Source organism: Aotus nancymaae, unplaced genomic scaffold (assembly GCF_030222135.1).
Source record: "Aotus nancymaae isolate 86718 unplaced genomic scaffold, 86718_ANA_hifiasm-v0.15.2.pri h1tg000009l, whole genome shotgun sequence".
Taxonomy (NCBI): Eukaryota; Metazoa; Chordata; class Mammalia; order Primates; family Aotidae; genus Aotus; species Aotus nancymaae.
In genome coordinates this window covers 1,576,699-1,597,743 of record NW_026988420.1, presented here as the reverse complement: position 1 = coordinate 1,597,743, position 21,045 = coordinate 1,576,699, and the positions used below count along the sequence as shown (strand labels likewise).

The 21,045-nt window shown below is 39.9% G+C and overlaps 1 protein-coding gene across 2 annotated transcripts in view; it reads left to right on the top strand.

Moving 5' to 3' along the window:
* The first annotated feature begins 5,455 nt into the window (after positions 1-5,455).
* LOC105704894 (RING finger protein 17) overlaps positions 5,456-21,045 on the top strand; it is a 114,081-nt gene continuing 98,491 nt past the window's right edge. For both annotated transcript variants that reach the window (XM_064373495.1, XM_064373494.1), the window contains exons 1-6: positions 5,456-5,585; positions 8,566-8,660; positions 10,941-11,032; positions 14,386-14,497; positions 15,744-15,824; positions 18,049-18,149. In XM_064373495.1, the coding sequence (XP_064229565.1) occupies positions 5,456-5,585; positions 8,566-8,660; positions 10,941-11,032; positions 14,386-14,497; positions 15,744-15,824; positions 18,049-18,149 (611 nt within the window). The remainder of the gene's footprint in view (positions 5,586-8,565; positions 8,661-10,940; positions 11,033-14,385; positions 14,498-15,743; positions 15,825-18,048; positions 18,150-21,045) is intronic.

Sequence of the window (21,045 nt, the reverse complement as noted above, 5' to 3'; positions counted from 1 at the left end):
CTCGGCTCACTGCAACCTCCACCACCTGGGTTCAAGCGATTCTCCTGCCTCAGCTTCCCGGGTAGCTGGGATTACAGGCATCCACCACCACGCCCAGCTGATTTTTGTATTTTTAGTAGAGATGGGGGTTTCACCATGTTGGCCAGGATGGTCTAGATCTCTTTTTTTTTTTTTGGAGACGGAGTTTCGCTCTTGTTACCCAGGTTGGAGTGCAATGGCGTGATCTCGGCTCACCGCAACCTCTGCCTCCTGGGTTCAGGCAATTCTCCTGCCTCAGCCTCCTGAGTAGCTGGGATTACAGGCACGCACCGCCATGCCCAGCTAATTTTTTGTATTTTTAGTAGAGACGGGGTTTCACCATATTGACCAGGATGGTCTCGATCTCTTGACCTCGTGATCTGCCCGCCTCGGCCTCCCTAAGTGCTGGAATACAGGCGTGAGCCACTGCGCCCGGTGGTCTAGATCTCTTGACCTCGTCATCCGCCTGCCTCAGCCTCCCAAAGTGCTGGGATTACAGGCGTGAGCCACCGCACCTGGCTGAGAATGAATACCTTTTAAAAGTTATTCTAATGCTGGGAAAACTAGATATCCACATGCAGAAGACTGAAATTAGATCATAAGCTTGTAGTATTGGGATGCGAGATTAAAATAATTCACCAAGACAAAAGTATGCCAAATTGCAGGGTCTTTATTGCCGGCGACCGCGGAGGACTCACGTCTCTCTAACCCGCGGCCCCGAGGGGAGAGTGTCAAGGCTTTTTATACCCGAAAGACCACCTTGGGAGTAGGGTTGAGGAGCGGGGAGGGGGATCAACCGGCCCCAGACATTCCGAGGGCTGGTGGATTCTGTAAATCACCTCCTGGGCAGGGACGGGGGTGGGGGCCTCTGGACATTCCGAGGGCTCCGGGGCTTATTGTCACTTTAATTGCTACATAAATGATTCACAAAAGTCAAGACAAACATTAGTTTACATATTGGGTACCGACAAAAGTCAAGATAAACGTTAGTTTACATATGGTTTGGGTACTGGTGGAAATTACAGATCTTAGTTCACAGGGGCCAAGATGAGATTAGCTTGGGCTGTGCATTCTGATAAGCAAAGGCCAGCAATTCTATCAGTTACTGATGAGAAAGGTAAACAACTTCACCTGGTGGACATTATCCAGAGCAGACTAGCAGTCTTATTTACAGAAACCAAGTCAGCAGTTATTGCAAGGAGAATGGGGTAGTTATTACAACTCATTTTTGGAGACACAGCTTTGTCTTATAAAATGGCGTTGCTCAGGTTCTGGCTCTAGGCCAGCTATAGCACAATCTCACATCATAGATAAAAATCAACTCAAAAATAGATTAAAGAAACTTAAACAAATGATCTGAAACTGTAAAACTGCTAGAAGAAAATAGGGGGAAAAGCTCTATGTCATTGGTCTGGACAATGATTTTTTTTGGATATAACAACAAAAGCACAGACAACAAAAGCAAAAACAGACAAACAGGATTACATTGAGTAATAGAAAACTGCATAGCAAAGGAAACAGAGTAAAGAGTAAAGAGACAGCCTGTGGAATGGGAGAAAATATTTGCAAACTGTACAGCTGGTAAGGGGTTAATATCCAAAATACACAAGGAACATAAACTACTCAGTGGGAAGAAAACAACTCAAATAAAAAAATGAACAAAGGACCTAAATAGACATTTCTCTAAAGATGACATACAAATGGCTAATTATATGAAACCATGCTCAATGTCAGTAATCATCAGGGAAATGTAAACTAAAACCACAATGAGATATTACACAAGGTATTAGAATGGAAATTATTTTAAAAAAGACAAAAGATAAAAGTGTAGGCAAGGATGTGGAGAAAAGGGAACCTTTATACAATTAATGGGAATGTAAATTAGTACAGCCATTATGGGAAACAGTATAAACTATTTTGTTATGTATATTCTCAACAAGGTAACTGAATGGGTTAACTCAGTTAAATGTTGAAATATGCCTATTCAGTAGATTACTTTGATGTTAGAATATTAATATTTTGGCTTAGAGTTATTCTAGTAATCCTACTCTTATGTTGTGAATAAATATGTCGTATGCTTAACAACAACAAAGAAACCTAACCTTGCCATGTATTTGATTTCAGGTGCATAGGACTAAGGGCAGCTTGCCAGTTGACTTTGTGACTGCATAGTTCTACATTCTTTCTCTGATCTGCTGCTGCCATTTGATCTTTGAATTTCTCTTCAGCTTTAGTGAAACTCTCTAAAAGACATTTACTGTAGGTCCAATGCAATTTATAAAAATTGTGTACTCAAGATGGGAGTCCAGTTTGTCTCATTTCTCATCTGCTTAGGAGATGATTTTAGAGCACTAGAAAGGCACTCTGGTAGAGAAGCAGGCAGAGCGCAAGCCTCCAAGGCCATCAAACATTTTGTTGCAATTCACAGGAAGCCATTAAAGGGTTGCAGACAAAGGATTCAAACAACCTGAATTGAATGTTAAGAAGACAACACCAGGGCTCCTCTATTTGAGAGCTCTTGGTAAGTGCTAAGAAACTAACGAATGTGGTATAAACATATATCAGTGTATTTCTCACTCGCCCTGATTTATCCAAGATTAATTCAATTTCTGGGATTACCAAAGTCATCTCTGGTGAAACTCAAGAGCCACGTTAAATATCCCCATTATGGCCCAAAATGAACCCCATGCAATGAGATTGTCGTTATTCAAATTACATTCAGCTATCCTAGAGGGGAAAAAAAAAGGCTTGCTACATGCTAGAGTAGCATTAAGCATGAAGAGAAATGTGAAGGTTTCAAGAAGAAAGTGCTTCTAAAGCTGACCCAGGAAGGATAAGGAGAATATGGGCGGGGTGCGGTGGCTCACACCTGTAATCCTAGCACTTCGGGAGGTCGAGGCCTGCGGATTGCCTGAGCTCAGGAGTTTGAGACCAGCCCCGGGCAACATGGTGAAACCCCGTCTCTACTAAAATAGAACAAATTAGCCTGGTGAGGTGGAGTGCACCTGTAGTCCCAGCTACTCAGGAGGCTGAGGCAGGAGAACTGCTTGAACCTGGGCGACAGAGCAAGACTCCATTTCTTTTTTCTTTTCTTTTTTTTTTTTTTTTGAGACAGAGTCTCGCTCTGTCACCAGGCTGGAGTGCAGTGGCATGATCTCGCCTCACTGCAACCTCCGCCTCCCGGGTTCAAGCAATTCTCCTGCCTCAGCTTCCGGAACAGCTGGGACTACAGGCGCGTGCCACCACGCCCAGCTAATTTTTTTGTATTTTTAGTAGAGACAGGGTTTCACCATGTTGACCAGGATGGTCTCGATCTCCTGACCTCGTGATCCGCCTGCCTCGGCCTCCCAAAGTGCTGGGATTACAGGCTTGAGGCACTGTGCCCAGCCGAGACTCCATTTAAAAAAAAAAAAAAAAGAATATGAAGAGTGAACAATGAGCATTCCAGTTGAGGGGAATAGGGAATAGTGCTCAAACTATAGAAGAGTCAATCAGTTACATGAGAATTATCGCTTGGTTAGTACTCTGAGTTCCATCACGGATTAGTAGTAGAAACTATTGGGTGAGTACTAGAATGGGGATAATTTAGGGAGTACTTTTCTCTTAAAGGCAACAAATTACAAAGATTTTTGAGCAGAAATGAGCCTTTGAACAGAATTCGTCACAGTTTCTGTTTCACCACACACATTGTAGAGAGAAAAAAATAAGGAATATGGCCAGGCTTTTATTCTTAGCAGCAAAAGGCAACCTTGCCACATCCAGGTGATTTGTTTGAAATACACCTGCCGCCTTACTACCAGATTACTTCGTTCCTTGCTCACAAAACGTCTCATGTACTCTACTGCTTAAAGAGTAAAGTCCAGGCCGGGCTCGGTGTCTCACACCTATAATCCCAGCACTTTGAGAGGCCCAGGTGGGTGGATTACCTGAGGTAAGGAGCTACAGACCAGCCTGACCAACATGGAGAAACCTCATCACTACTAAAAATACAAAATTAGCCAGCTGGGGTGGCGCATGCCTGTAAATCCCAGCTACTCAGGAAACTGAGGCAGGAGAATCGCTTGAACCAGGGAAGCAGAGGTTGCAGTGAGCCTAGTGAGCCATTGCACTCCAGTCTGGGCAATAAGAGCAAAACTCCGTCTCAAAAAAAAAAGTAAAGTCCGAACTCCTCAGCCTGACACTCGAGATTCTTCGAAATTCTTCCCTAACATGCTTCTCCAAATAAACTTACTTTAAGGAAACTCGAACTCTGGCTAAATGGCCTTAAAATTCTCAAGAAGCCACTGTGTCTTCCATCTACCTTCCCTCGCTGTGTTCTTTATCCTTGGAATCCCTTATTTCTTCTTTACTCCTGTAAGTACTAGCTATCTTGTAAGGTCTAGTGCAAACCGTATATCCTCTAGGAAGACTTTTCATACCACTGTAGACCATATTGACTTCATTTCTTCAGAACGCAGTAATTTTTTTGAGACGGAGTTTCTCTCTTGTTGCCCAGGGTGGAGTGCAATGGCGCGATCTCGGCTCCTCCAACCTCCCGGGTTCAAGAGATTCTCCTGCCTCAGCCTCCCGAGTAGCTGGGATTACAGGCGCCCGCCACCAGGCCTGGCTAATTTTTTTGTATTTTTAGTAGAGACAGGATTTTACCACGTTGGCCAGGCTGGTCTCGAACTCCCGACCTCAGGTGATCCACTTACCTCAGTCCCCCAAAGTGCTAGGATTACAGGCGTGAGCCACTGCGCCCGGCAGAACACAGTAATTCCTACTGTCTCTAACACACGTCCGGCACTTAACACTTAGCTATCTTGGTGGAAATTACTGGTTTTTTTAGGGAGTTATATACCTCTCAAGCAGAAACTTGTTAGTTTATAAATTCTTAGCATCTCCAACCACTCGGCACACTGCCTTGTATATCATTCGGCTCAACAGCAGTAATGGTGAGCACTCCCTGATTTGAAAGCATTCGCTGAATCTCCCCCAATGACGGCTGCTGATTAGCTTCTCCACTCCAGCTACTATTAACCAAGCCCTGGATGCCTCCAGCACACAGGTTTAGGGCTTCTGGTCCTGACACAGAATAGGAAAAGGGGATTGCTTCAGTACAAATTATTATTATTTATGAAATTACCCACAATGTAAGTAATAATGTTTAAAATACATTTTAATTTGGGATGACTAAAAGTGCTAAAGTGGTGGCTCTTTGGGTAGAACGTAAAAGTGAAGGGTCCTTAACGACCACAAAGCACCCCCTTCTAGGAGTGGTAACGCCCAGGATAACGGAAAACAGCCCCAGCCCCCTCAAGGGCGAGCTCAGGGGCGGGCTTTAATTTCCAGACCCACTGATTGGCTATCTGCAGGCGCTGGCCTCCCATGATTGGTTGCTGCTGCGAGGGCCGCCGGGACTAGCACGCTGCGATTGTTCCAGAAGAAAGAGACAGCGATGGCGGCAGAACCTTTGAAGGCTGGGTCTGCCCGGTCTTCCTACCAGCAGATGGGGAGGAAGAGTCAGCCCTGGGGGGCCACTGAAATCCGGTGCACCAGGTGTGGAAGGAGGGTGTCCAGAGCATCCGGTGAGGAGCCCAAGGGCCCACCTAGTGGGGAGGCAGCCTGGAGGAAGGACTGGGGGCCAGGTGAGCTGGTGGGCGCGTGAGGCTTGGTCAGCGGCATCCAAGCCAGGTGTCCCCAGAAGCTGCATCACAGGCCTCCTACGAGCTGCAGATGACCCTCAAGAAGGCCGCACTTGGGTTGGTTAGAGCCGCAGCCGCCCCTTTGATGGCTTTCTCCACTTCCCCGCTCAGGCCTCACCAACCCTCCAGCTGGGAGGATGGGGGCCCGGGTCGCTTTAATCTACCCCTCACACGGCAGTTTGGCGGGTTCATGCAAAAGTAGACGTAGAAATGCAGCCCATTGTTTTGTCATCAGGAAGGAATGAAACTTGATTTTCTTGTGTAGGAGTAACAAGCAGACCACTGTGAAATGGTTTTGGAATTTTTGTTGATTTTGTTAGCATTTTTTTGTGTGTTTTTTTTGTTTGTTTTTTACATTATGGCTCACATTCACCTAAAGCAGTTTGGAAAATGATAGTTTCTTTTGTGCACCTTGTGTTTTGTGTGTGTGTGTGTGTCTTTATACGTGAAGGGAAAAATACTGCACTACTATTGATCTGTTAATCTACAATCTGCTCAAGTGATCACAGGTTTAAGTTATTTTAATGTGACTTAAAATAGAGTGCTCTGATACAGATGAGTTGTTGAATCTCAACTCCTGGAGCTACTGAAAAATTCATATTACCTGGCGTAACCGTTTAATGTTTATACTTTCAAAGTTAAGGTCATTCTATCAGTTTTCTCAGTCCTGTCAAGATGGACTCTGAGATGCGCGCCTTTGCAGAAAAAGTTAGTTGTGATTTCAGGAGAACCAAGTTTCTCCTACTTGGGGTTTAGATCACTGCTGCCTTTACGTAGAAAGTCTCCATTTTTGAATGAAATAAAAATTATGGAATAAAGTTCTAGAACACAACCTTTTTTTTTTTTTTTTTGAGATGGAGTTTCGCTCTTGTTACCCAGGCTGGAGTGCAATGGCGCAATCTCGGCTCACCGCAACCTCCGCCTCCTGGGTTCAGGCAATTCTCCTGCCTCAGCCTCCTGAGTAGCTGGGATTACAGGCACACGCCACCATGCCCAGCTAATTTTTTGTATTTTTAGTAGAGACGGGGTTTCACCATGTTGACCAGGATGGTCTCGATCTCTTGACCTCGTGATCCAGCCGCCTCGGCCTCCCAAAGTGCTGGGATTACAGGCGTGAGCCACCGCGCCCGGCCCTATAACACAACCTTTTAAAATGAGTAGTTCTTCCATACATTTGTATTATAATGCTTAGAAAAACTCAGTTGGAAAAGTAGTGGCTATGTGTTTAGAATTTGGAAAGTGCTTTTTAAGCTGTAATGTACCACAGATTAAGTTATTCAGTATCAGAAATTTTATAGGAACAGTTAAGTGTTTTTACTTTGTTGGCCGTTTTATCTCTGGAAGTTAAATAGGGCTTTAAAATTTCGCATGGTTGTAAGCAAGTTTCAGGTATTTCATTTGGGTGAGAAACTTGTAAACCTTTTTTAAAAAATAAAATTAATGCAAGGCTGGGCACGGTGGCTCACGCCTATAGTCCCAGCACTTTGGGAGACCGAGCTGGGTGGATCACGTGAGGTCAGGAGATCGAGACCAGCCTGGCCAACATGATGGAAACACCTTCTCTACTAAAAATACAAAAAATTAGGCGTGGTGGCGTGCACCTGTAATCCCAGCTACTCAGGAGGCTGAGGCAGGAGAATCGCATGAGCTCAGGAGGCAGAAGTGGCAGTCAGTCGAGATACTGCCACTGCATTCCAGCTTGGGCAACAGAGCTAGACTCGTCTCAGAATAAAAAAATAAATGCAATTATTATAATTCAGCATGAACTCTATAAAATATTTTGCTAGTAAAAGATGACTGATTTTTATCTAGTTTTTTTCCTTTTTTCTTGCAAAACTTTAAAAATCTTTGAAATTATATAGCTAACACATGTTACTTATAAACTTGTAATTCTACTTAGATAATTTAAATCATATTAGGTTTTCAATCAAGTTATGGTATTTCCTTTCGTAAATGCTGTTTGTGAAAATGATCTTTATATGAGTTATGGGTGTGTGATAATAGTAGCATCTGGCTTCTGGCCTTGCCAATGTCTTAAATAATTCTGAGAGCACGGTCTTGCCAGGAAGGTTTGGCCCTTCCTGACCTCTTCACAGGATGGGAAATATAAAGCAGTAGAGGGCAAGTATGATCAATCAGAAAGAATGTTAGACTTGGAAACAGAACTGCATTGGAGTGCGGATTATACCATTTAGTTAACCCAGTTTCCAAAATGCTGTTTTATCTCCAGCCCACTTAACTGTGATATTTACAAAGAACAAATAAAATGTGTCAGAGCACTTTGTATAATTATGAGATATGGCAGATTCATAAATATAAATATGAATATTTATATTGATGAACACAATATTGAATATTTATGAATATTATGAATATTTGTGAATACAATATTTGTGAATACAATATAAAGTATTTTCTAGGTACAAAATAGCTATCTGAGTTCCTGCAAATGCTATTACATAGCTCTGCTTGGTTTTTCTTCTTGATTTTTCTCCCTCCTGACAGTGAATAGTTGGTTACTCCTTAAATATATTCAATAATTCACCCATTTCAAACTGTAGTAGGTATCTTTTCCTGTACAGTAGGATCCCCTTTGAATTTCCCTTTCATCAGTATTGCCCATTCAGCATTAACACACCCTGGACAGTTTAATCACAATAGAATTTCATCAGTTAAATTAGGGTGTTTTGGGACACACCTGTAGTCCCAGCTACTTTTGGGAGGCTGAGGTAGGAGGATCGCTTGAGCCCAAGAGGTGAAGGCTGTAGTGAGCTGTGATGACACCACTGCACTCCAGCCTGGACAACAAAGCAAGACCCTGTCTCGATAATCATCATCAAAATAATAATAATTTCATCAATAGGTCACCATTATGAACTTCAATGTGGACATGCTTTATGTGAACTGTGCTTGTTAATAACTGAAGAATGCACTACAATTATATGCCCTGATTGTGAGGTAAGTTTTACAATTTTTCACGTTAAACACATCACTATATAATGTTAATGGTAAAAATACTACAGAAGTAAAACATACTTCTAGTTAGAAACTAAAAACTTGGCTGGGCGCAGTAGCGTGCACCTATAGTCCCAGCTACTAGGGAGGCTGAGGCAGGAGAATCACTTGAACCCGGCAGGTGGAGGTTGTAGTGAACCGAGATCGTGCCACTGCACTTCAGCCTGGCCATAGAGCGAGATATAAAGTAGGGGGTGGGGGTGGGGGTGGGGACTAAACTTACATTTTTGCTGCTGAATCTTTAAGCAAAGAAACCTAACACAAGATAAAACTTTTCCTATCCATTTTATAATTGTTCAAAGTGATAAGAAAAATAAAAGGCTAAAGTGATACACTTATTGGCCTGCATATTTTGATTCTTTGGGGACTTCTGTGGAAAATTGTCTTTTTTTTTACTTTAATGATGTATATTCCTTTAAAAACCCTAGTCCCCGTTTTACACACCAATCCATGCAAGCAAATTTTGAACTCCTCTTGCCCCTCAACCTTTGTATGTCATCAAGTGTACATTTGTGTAGATGCCATTCTACAAAAATGTAGAGAAGCAAAACTACTGCCTAAAATTTGTACTTCAGAAGCACTAAAAAAAATTCCATTAAGATTAAATCTCTCTGTAAGAATGAGAATTAAGGATGTAAAATAAAATTTATTTGATATCCTATACATTTAATACAAATATAAGTATAGTTTAGTTCATATAGTATGTTCTTGGAAAGTTGCCTCAAGCTGTAAATTCTTAATGTTTTACTGGAGAAATCAGATGATAAGGCTTTGTATCATTTGTTTTCTGTGGCAGTGTGGGAGACCATATGGAGACATGAGACCTCGAATGTAGTTCTCATTCTGTCAGCCTAGCCTGGGTTTCCTCATTTGTGAGATGGTTATAATACCTGCTTTGTCTTATCTCCTAAGATTGCTAAGAATCAAATCTGAATTATGTAAAAGTTCTCTCTAAGCTTCCAGACTACTAAATAACCCTTCATTATTTAGGTTTGGATTAACTGGCTTGCAAGTTAAATATGGTTTAAAAAAAAAATATATTGTAATTAGTGAAAGTTTCAATTATAACAAACAAATTACATATCAGAAGCTGCCTATTTTGGATATATTATTGTGGGAAATTCGTAACTTGTTCTTTTTTTGACATGGGGCTTCTCAGATGTGGCTGGCTATGTGGTTAAGATGAAGCGAGCCCTCCTCCTGTGGTTGTGGTAGATCCCCAATGGATTCAGTCTTGTGGGTGAAAAATAAGTGAAGGGAAAAGAAAGGAGCAGGCAGCTGGAACTATCTGTGTCCATATATCTGTCCTGTTTTAATATTTTTTTTTCAAAAAAGAAATGTTTGAACAGTAACTTTTTGCCTTTTTTGGCAAATGATTTCACATTTGATGTTCTTAAATTATTATACTTGTACAATTATTTTTAGGATTTTGGATAATGAGTAAGAGTGTTTATAATGTGTTTACAAATACTAATTTTGATTTTAATGTTGTGATAAATCTATTTTGTATCATTTTGACTAGTTTTATTAACTTTTAGAGATAAGTGACCTGTCCCATCCTCCCCTGCCTTTTTTTTTTTTTTTTTTGAGAGAGAGGTGGAAATTCACTCTTCTTGCCCAGGCTGGAGTGCAATAGCACAGTTTCAGCTTACTGCAGCCTCCACCTCCCGGGTTCAAGCGAGTCTCCTGCCTCAACCTCCCGAGTAGCTGGGATTATAGGTGCCCGCCACCATGCCCAGCTATATATATATATATATATATATATATATATATATATTTTTTTTTTTTTTGTATTTTTAGTAGAGACGGAGTTTCACCCTGTTGGCCAGGCTGGTCTTGAACTCCTGACCTCAGGTGATCCACCCACCTCGGTCTCCCAAAGTGCTGGGATAATAGGTGTGAGCCCCTGTGCCTGGCCTAAAATTTTTAAAGTAAAATTGAAAGTATTGCTAGTATTTCCTTTAGAATTATGGTAGAATGAAGTGTTTTTTGTTTTTGTTAATTAACTAAAAATTAATAGTTGCCACATTCCTGATTTCTTTCAAAGATTAAAATGGATCAAAACATCATATAAGTACAATTTTCTCCTTGATTTACAGAGGATTTCAGGATTTTTAAGGTTATTATTAACTTTATGAATGGTACACTTAAATAGTTGTTTAGGATAAACAGAATGTATTGGATAACTGTCTTTGTTTTTTTAAACCCTTATTTTGTCCTAAGGTTGCTACAGCTGTGAATACTAGACAAGGCTACTACCCAATGGCTGGATGTTTTAAAGAAGACCTTGTAATGGAAAAACTGCAGCCTAAGACGTATGTCCCATGTGTATTTATTTGAATATTTAGAGTCAGTGTGTTACTGAAATAGTTTTAGAATTACTAATAAAATGTCATTCTTAAATCTGTATTTCTAACCCACTGTTTGTGGAGTGCTCTTTAAGTTCATAATTCATTTTAGCTGTCAGTGGAGTGGAGACTCCAGCTCTTTAAAGAAGCAGAATTTGTTTGTCCTTATTTAAAGAAAGAAATTTAAGGATTACCACATCAAGAAAGGCTGAAAGTGATACTGGTTAAAGTTACTCGTACTGGATGAAAGGAAGTTATAGAGAAAAAAGTAACTTAGTCTTCTCTTGATTCTTTTTAAAAATGTTTTAAATTCTAAGTTGTTTTAGAGACAGGGTCTCACTCTGTCACCCAGGCTGGAGTGCAGTGGTTGTGATCATGGCTCACTTACAGCCTCAGACTCCTGGGCTCAAGCTAGCTTCTCACCTCAGCCTCTGGAGTATCTAGGACTGCAGGCATACACCACCTTGCACAGCTGATTTTTTATTTTTATTTTTTGTAGATGTGGAATGTCATTGTGTTGCCCAAGCTGGTCTCAGACTCCTGACTTTGAGGGATCCTTCTGCCTCAACCTCTCAAAGTGCTAGGATTGCAGGCATGAGCCACTGCACCCAGGTTCTCTTGATTCTTAAAAGTAGTGCAAGTACAGTATAATGGAAGACTTTGTGAAGAGTTGGTTTGAGAAGTGATTTATAGAAGGAGAAACAATACCTTTGGAGTTTTTAATTCATTTTTGCATTATTGTATGAGACTTTACACATGTATGCATTAATAGATTGTCTTTTTGAGTTTATTTTTTTAATACGCCGAGCTAGAGATGAGTACATGTTACTGATGATTTCACTTAATAATTGATGTTTCTATTTGTCTTTCCCTGCTAGTCTGTAAGCCCTTTTAAGAGAATGGAGCACATTTTATTCCTCTTTATACTCTGGTTTGGGACACAGAGTAAACATGCAATGTTTATTATATTACATGTTTGATTTTTGCAGCTTTTTAAGTGTTAAAGGACCTTCTGATCAGTTTCCTAGAACCGTACTCAGATGGCAATTTATATATAACTTTTTAAAGCATATTTAGTATGGTAATAGACTATGCAAGAAATAAAACAAGATTCTTTCAAGGAACAATTTCATGTGGAGCTCTCCAATTTTGTTAATGGCATCAGGTATTTATAAATCAGCTCAGCTCCTCCTATTGCATTCATTTTACGTCCATTAGATGACTTCCATAGTATCTCCTATATCCATAACCTGTTTTCATTTCTACTGCCTTATTTAATTCTCTTGTCCTTTTGTTTAGCTCCTTATCAGACTCTGCTTTATGCTATAGTTGTTTATTGATTATTCAATTAAAATTCAAAATTCTTCAGTCTAGAATTCCTGGTACTTCACATTACCACTGTAGCTTCTCTTTCCAGGCCTAAATGAGTACTTAAAAAAAACAAAAAATGGTTGTAGCCATTTTCTTTGGGTGGTAAAACCACTTAGCTAAAGTATGGCAGCTGGTTATTCACAGAACCAGAATGTAAAGCTAGGTTTATTGAATACCAGTACTGCTTCCAACTCCTATACCACTGGTCACTTCCTCCATGAGCTCTATGTAGAGTTATTAGAATAAACCTTTAAGAATCATGTGGCTTATTGTGAGTCCCCATGAAGTAGCCATTTTTATCAAATTTAGGGCTCCCAAATTTGAACACCTACAGGAGTTAAGCAGATAACTTACTGGGTGAGGGCAACTGAGTTGAAACAACAAGTGGTGAGGATAGCAGTAGATGCCGAGGGCTTACCCCCTCCAAAGGAGGCAGTTGTAAGTCAGCTGTAGCCAATTATTACTATGTGTTAAGACCAACGCAGTGTTGCCAGATCTTTTTTTCTCAAACTAGAGATCTGTACTGCTGTGTGAAATTTTCTGCCATGTCATGCAAGCCAGACCAGATTGTACTCTTTATATGTACAATGTCAGAGTTGCAAAGTGAAATATTACTTTCAGAGGTAGAGGAATCCATCTTAACCAGAAAGTACCCAAATTTGTTCTAAATAACTACTTTAAAAATTGAATTTATGTCAATTATACTTATTTTAGTAACTTATTTAAGGTACAGTTTGGTTTTAAATGGTTGTATATTTTTAAATTACAGTAACCCTTGGCTCATTTCTTCACTGATTTGTTTTTAATGTTTTGAAACAGGAATTAAATAATGGAATCCTCGGGGCTAATGCATGCATGTTTTTAAGAACATGAACATTCACTTTTCAGAGTAATAGAATGTTTAAAAATTATTTGGTCTAGTATTTTTCTGCATAAGAGTAACATTTAAACATCATAGTTTCCTCCATAAGTTCTAAGCTGTTGTTAACTCAGCAAACACTGGTTACAGTGTGCTAGCCAATATGGTTATATAAAGATAAAACTAGCTGGGCATGATGGCTCATGCCTGTAATCCCAGCACTGTGGGAGACTGAGGCAGGAGGATCACTTGAGTCCAGGAGTTCAAGACCAACCTGGGCAACACAGTGAGACTCCATATTTGAAATAAATAAATAAATAAAACTCTGGCTTCTATATACTAGATAATGCAGTGAACTTTTTCTTTGCCATTAACTTGCCTATTACCTCTTTGTAAATTCTCCAGACTTGTTAAGTACATTCTTTTTAATAGCTGGCTTTGTTTGTATAAACACTCACTTTAATTGATGAGCTTAACACATTTCAGTGATTATCATCATTTGTACCAAAAAATACCACATAAGAACCAGTAATTAAGTAATTAAAACACAATATATACTTTAAGCCATTGTTTTTGGAATTTGTTTTCTTTAAAATTTGTATGAAAGCATATTTACTCATGGTTTCTCTCTTCCCATTTATAGTTAATTGATAACTCACTGTACGTGTTCTTATAAGTCATGAGTTATTTTTTATGGTAAAAATCTGAATAGAAGATTAAAATCATTACATTAATGTTGGTGTTTAAAATAATGTACTTGGGCCAGGCACAGTGGCTCGTGATTGTAATCCCAGCACTTTGAGAGGTTGAGGCAGGTGGATCGCTTGAGCTTAGGAGTTTGAGACCAGCCTGGGCAACATTTTGAAATTTCATCTCTACCAAAAAAAAAACAAAAAAAAAAAACAGAAATTAACCAAGTGTGGCGGCACACACCTATGGTCCCAGCTAATTTGGGAGGCTGAGGTGGGAGGATCGCTGGAGCCTGGGAAGTTGAGGCTGCAGTGAGCCATGATGGTGCCACTGCACTCCAGCCTGGGTGACAGAAAGATCCTGTCTCAAAAAATAAAATAATATACTTGACACTTTTCAGGATAAAGAATTGTTCTCAGGACTTTAAGAAGACTGCTGATCAGCTAACTACTGGTTTAGAACATTCGGCATCCACACACAGGACTGTTTTGAACTCATCAGCTGTAATGTTGGTATGAAATATGTTGGTCATGAAGTACGATGAAAGCAAACGTTTGACTTTAGTAGCTTAACTTTCTTCTATAATTATAGATTCTTTTGGAAATTTATAGGTAACAGAAGTAAACCCACTCTCCTACTTGAATCTCTTTTGTTCTGTGTTTAAGACAGTTCTCTTTTCTTTCAGGGCAACCCATTCTACCTTTGAGTAACTCTGTTTCAAAGTTCTTGATATTTACATGTGTGTAGCTTCTTCCCTTTGAAACTAGTTACTGAATCCAGGTTCTGTGAGACATATAAAGCCCAAGTTTTTAACTTTAAAGTGTGATTTTTTTCAGTTACTTTAATGGCAACCAAAAGGCCTAACTGCATTTGTTGTTGTTAATGTTATTGCTGAAGATTGAATTTTACCTTTTATCTACTCCTGATAACTTTAAATAATGTATTAAGATTAGAAATAGAACAAATTCCAAAATGATGTTGAGTGAAGTATTAAATTTTTGTGTTAAGATCATTAGTGATAGCCGGGCGCAGTGGCTTGCCTGTAACCCCAGCACTTTGGGAGGCCGAGGCGGGCAGATCACTGGAGGCCAAGTATTCAAGATCAGCCCGGCTGACTTGGTGAAACCCCATCTCTACTAAAAATACAAAGATTAGCCAATTGTGGTGGTACACACCTGTAATTCCAGTACTCTCGAGGCTGAGGCATGAGAATCGCTTGAACCTGGGAGGCGGAGGTTGCAGTAAGTGGAGTTAGCACCACTGTACTCCAGCCTGGGCAACAGTGAGACTCTGTCTCAAAAAAAAAAAAAAAAAAAAAAAATTAATGGACAGAGAAAGGAGAAAAAGCACTTAATTTTGCTCCTTTTCCTTCAAGTGTAAATCTTAATGGAGTCAAATTATAATCTTTTTTTCTTAAGAACTATTAATTTTTATATGTATACATGTATTGCCATGATAAATTGTTCAAGGTAGTTTTAAGTTGAAAAGATTATTACAGGGAGGGATGCTATTAAAAAAATATATCTTTCTAAAAAAAATCTGGAATGGTCTAACCAAAGCTCTAAAATATGAATGGTTTTTATCTCCAGGTTAGCAGGATTGACCATTATTTTTGTTGCTTGTTTTCACTTTTCTGTAGTGAGTCTATGTTGCTTTTGTAACCAAAATGGTAGCCTGAATTTTTTGCAACTATAATATACATATCTAAGCATCTGTTTTTTAGTTTTATATTTGTATGTGATTCCCCTCCCTTCTTAGGACACTAACACTACAGAAGAAATTGATGAAGCATTGAAGACAGCACACCATAATTTTGAACAATTAAGTATTGCTGGAAAAGTAAGCACTTTGCATGATTAAATTCTATCATGAAGTAAAGCATGTCCTCTTTAAGTGTGTATATTTGGTTATGTTAACACTGAGGTTAGAGCTTAGCACTGGGTTATTAAGATAATCTGAAAAAGAATGGGAAACTTTTCCTATGGCCTGCGAAGACTGGTCTTAACAGCATTGCTGTGCTAGGAACTTAATAATAATTTGAGCTTTAATAAGGAACCATGAAATCTACTTGCCTGTGGGCTGAATTTTGTCTCAGAAGCATTGCAGATTATCTTTTCAACATTTACTCATTGTTTGGCTGTATCCCCACCTTACGGAGACAGTCTCTCTCTCTCTTCTTACTCTGCCTTCCAAAAAAGACTCTCTCATTTGGTGATACAAAACAAACTCTTCAGCACCTAGCAACAAAATTTACAATCAAGGAATTCAAAAGGGTATAGCTGATTATGTTGTGGCTGCTCGTTTGCAGAGAAGGACAAGACGTTTTTGATTGGCTAAGGGTCACTATCAAAAGTCGTTTCTCAAGAGGAATAAAAGTAATAAGCTAGAAGAGTTATGAGAGAGAAACCAACATTGAGAGAAAAAGGGAAAAAAGAATGTCACCTGTGATAAACAATAACTAGTACCAGATATAGTAAAGAAGACAAATCAGTGATAAATTAACCAGAGGTTAGGACTTCAGTATCTGAATTTAGGAGAGTGGGGACACAGTCCAACTCAAAACAGTGTCCTCTAGTGCTCAGTATTCATGTCCTTCTCAATGCAAGATACATTTACCCCATCCCAACATCCCCAAAAGTTTAACCCATTGCAGCATCAATTATAAGTATAAAAATCTCACTTTCTGGGCCAGCACCCTTGCTCACACCTATAATCCCAGCATTTGGGAGGCCAAGGTGGGCAGATCACTTGAGATCAGGAGTTGAAGACCAGCCTGGTCAAAATGGCTAAACCCATCACTATTAAAAATACAGAAATTAGCCGGGCATGGTGGCCTGTGCCTGTAATTCCAGCTACTCGGGAGGCTGAGGCAGGAGAATTGCTTGAACCCAGGAGGCAGAGTGCCCAGGTCAGTGATCCCAGATCATGCCACTGCACTCCCACCTGGGTATAGAGTGAGACTCAGTCTCAAAAAACCCCCCCAAAAAACAAAAATTAGCTGGGCGTGGTGGCACATATCTGTAGTTCCAACTACTGGGAGGCTGAGGCATGAGAATCACTTGAACCAGGGAGGCGGACATTGCAGTGAGCTGAGGTGGTGCCACTGCACTCCAGCCTGGTTGACAGAGTGAAACTCTGTCTCCAAAAAAAAAATAAATAAATAAAAATAAAAATTAATTAAAATCTCACCTTCTAAGTCAGGTATTGGTGAAGACTCAAGAGATATGATTCATCCTAGGGCAAAATTCCTCTCCATCTATGAGCCCATGAAACGAGACAAGAACTTGCTTGCTTCTAAAATACATTGGTGAAACAGGAATAAGACATTTCTGTTCCAAATGGGAGAAATTGGAAGGAAAAAAGGGGTCATGGATTCAAGCAACAGTACTTAAAACTTCAAAAATACTAAGATTGTGTAATACTTAACATTTTATTAAATCCAGGGAATCCTATCAAAGAGAAATTCAGCTACTTAAAATGACTTGTTTCCTGTAATGATAAAAAGAATAAGAAAAAAATTTAGTACACACATCAGTGGATTTTTTTAGGTCTTATTGCCGTATTATCAGTAGAAAATGCCAACAAAGCCAGATGTGGTGGCTCACACCTATAATCCCAGTGTTTTGGGAGACCAGGGCAGGAGGATTACTTCAGGCCAGGAGTTTGAGACCAGCCTGGGCAACATAATGAGACCTTGTCCCTACCCTCGCCCACAAAAGAGAAAAACTTAGTTTGACATGGAGCTGTGTGCCTGTAGTCATTGCTACTCAGGAGGCCAAGGCAGGAGCCCAGGAGTTCAAGGTTACAGTGAGCTATACTCAGCCTACTGCACTCCAGCCGGGGCAGCAACCAAGTGAGACCTTGTCTCAGTAAAACAAACAAAAAAGACAGTCTTGCTCACAAGTTATAAGATTTAAAGTTGAACCTTGTGACGTATTCTATTTATATTATCTAATTACCTCTTGTGTTACTTTGAAGAGTCTAGAAAGTACTTTTGACTTCCAAAATTCTACAACTTCTACAAAAGAAAAATTCCACAATTAAGTCTTTGTCTTCTTTCCAGATACTTGAACACATGCAGAAGCAAAGAAGAGAAGAGACAGAAAGTGTTATAGAAGTTGTGGAGCAACAGTTTGACCAACTTATGGCTCTTTTTGATTCCAGGTAGTAACTTAAAAGTACAGACTCAATGAAATGGAAATTTTTAACACTAACTCGTCATTGTATTTGTTTGTTTAGAATGAAGTAATGGGTAATTTATTATTTTTTTTGAGATGGAGTCTCACACTGTCACCTGGGGTTGGAGTGCAGTGGTGCCACCTCGGCTCACTGTAACCTCCGCCTTCCAGGTTCAAGTGATTCTCCTGCCTAAGCCCTATGAGTAGCTGAAATTACAGGTGCCTGCCACCATGCCCCCCTAATATTTTTGTGTTTTTAGTAGAGACGAGATTTCACTCTGTTGGCCAAGTTGGTCTTGAACTCCTGACCTCGTGATCTACCTGCCTCAGCCTCCCAAAGTGCTAGGATTACAGGTGTGAGCCACCAAGTAATGGGTAACTTTACACAAGTTTGGAAATTGGTGGTCCCTACGGACTGATTTTTAGAACTTGAAAATGAAAATGTGTAAGCTTTCAAAAATTTGGGGTTTTACCTTCTGGTGCTGAAGCTAACGGTTGTTTGAGACGGGGTCTTGCACTGTTGCCCAGGCGGGAGTACAGTGGTGTGATAATAGCTCACTGCAGCCTCAAGCTCCCAGGCTGAAGTGATTGTCCCACCTCAGCCTTCCAAGTAGCTGGAACTACAGGCACACACCACCACATCCAGCTAATTTTGTGGGTTTTAATTTTTTTTTTTTGAGACAAGTGTCTCACTACATTGTCCAGGCTGGTCCCACATTCCTGGCCTCAAGAGATCGCCCTGCCTCAAGCTCCTGAAGTGCTGGAATTACAGGTGTGCACCACAGTGCCCAGCTGAAGCTGTTAACTGTTAAAGTAAACAAGCTTGGGCCAGGTGCAGTGGCTCATACGTATAGGATCACAAGGTGATCATCCTGTCTCAGCTCACTTTGGGAGGCTGGGATGGGAGGATTCTTGAGCTCAGGAGTTTGAGAGCAGCCTGGGCAATGTAGTGAGATGCCATCTGTACAGAAAAAAGTAGCCAGGCATTGTGTGCATTTCTGTAGTCCCAGCTACATGGGAGGCTGAGGTGGGAGGATTTGTTGAGCCCAAGAGGTCAAGACTGCAGACAGCGGTGATCCTGCCAATGCACGCCAGTCTGAGTGACAAAGCGAGACCCCCATCTCAGAAAAGTAAATAAACTTTTTTCTTAAAGCAGCACAGAAAAAGATTTTTATAACTTAAATTATGTTGTGGAATTCCATATATTTAGGAAAATAATTTTTTATAGATCTGTCATTTTTTCATGTGCTTTTTTGCAACAGAGCAGAAGCCTAATAGGCATTGCTAAATACCTTAAACTTATATACATCTGTCACCTATTTAGAAAGCCATTTGACATATATTATCTTTACTCACATGACAGAGGTACAATAGATATTCCCTCCCTTACGCATTACAAGAAACAAGCTCTTTGAAGTTGTAGCATGCTCAAAGTAATATATTTAGTAACATCACTTGTCCAGTTGACTCCTAAATCACTTTTTAGGTGCTTTAAAAAAAATTTCCTGGCCAGGCGGGGTAGCTCATGCCTGTAATCCCAGCTACTTGGAAGGCTGAGGCCGGAGAATCGCTTGAACCTGGGAGGTGGAGGTTGCAGTGAGCCAAGATCATGCCATTGCATTCCAGACTGGGAGACGTGTGAAACTCCATCTCAAAAAAAAAATTCCTGAGGATCCCTAGAACATAGGCTCAATCTATGCATGAATTGGTTGATAATATATTCTCCATGTTGGTACTATCTCACATTTGGTCTTTAATTATAACATTCAAGTAATAGTTCATGTGCATGAGTTTATTTTGTTATGGTAGTCAAATACACATAACACAAGTTACCTTTAACCATGTTTTTCTTTTCCTTTGGAAAGGCAATTGTATTTTTTTCCTTTTATCCCTTCTTATGCTTACAGTTTAGGTATGTGGTAATTCTGTTTAACTTTTTTTTTTTTATTTGTTTGACACAGACTCTAGCTTTGTTACCCAGGCTGGAGTACGGTGATGCAACCTCAGACTATCAGGTTCAAGAGATCCTCCCACCTTAGACTCCAGAGTATCTGGGACTATAAGTGCATACAACCACACCTGGCTAATTTTTCATTTTTTGTAGAGATGAGGTCTTGCTATGTTGCCAGGACTGGTCTTGAACTCTTGGGCTCAAGCCATTCTCCCACCTTGGCCTTCCAAAGCCCTGGGATTATAGGCATGAACCACTGTACCTGGCCTGTGTTTAACTTTTTAAGGAACTGCCACACTGATTTCCACAGTGGCTGTATGTACCATTTTACTTTCCCACCAGCAATACACAAGGTTGTTTTTTGTTGTTTTCTTTTTTGATAATAGCCATTCTAATAATCGTGAAATGGAATATTATGATGGTTTGGTTTGTATTGTTCTAACGACTGGTAATGTGCATCCTTTCATGGGCTTATCGGCCCTTTGTATGTCTTCAAAAAAGTATTCAATTCCTTTGTCCATTTTGGAATTGGATCATTTTGTTGCTATTGGGTTGTAGGAGTTCTTTATATATTTTGGATATTAAATTTTTGTCTGTATGACTTACAAATATTTTCTGTCATTCGTGGGTTGATCTTTTCACTCTCTTGATAATGTCCTTTGATCCACAAAAGTTTTAAATTTTATTAAGTCCAGTTGTTTCTTTTGTTGCTTGTGCTTTTGGTGTCATATTCAAGATGTCATTACCAAATCTAACATCATGTTGCCTTTTCTGTGTATTTTCTTCTAAGAGTTTTATAGTTCTTACATTTAGATCTTTGATTCATTTTTAGTTAATATTTGTGTATGGTATAAAGTAAGGATCCAACTTCATCCTTTTGAATTGGATATCCAGTTTTCCCAGCACTGTTTGTTGAAAAGATTATCCTTCC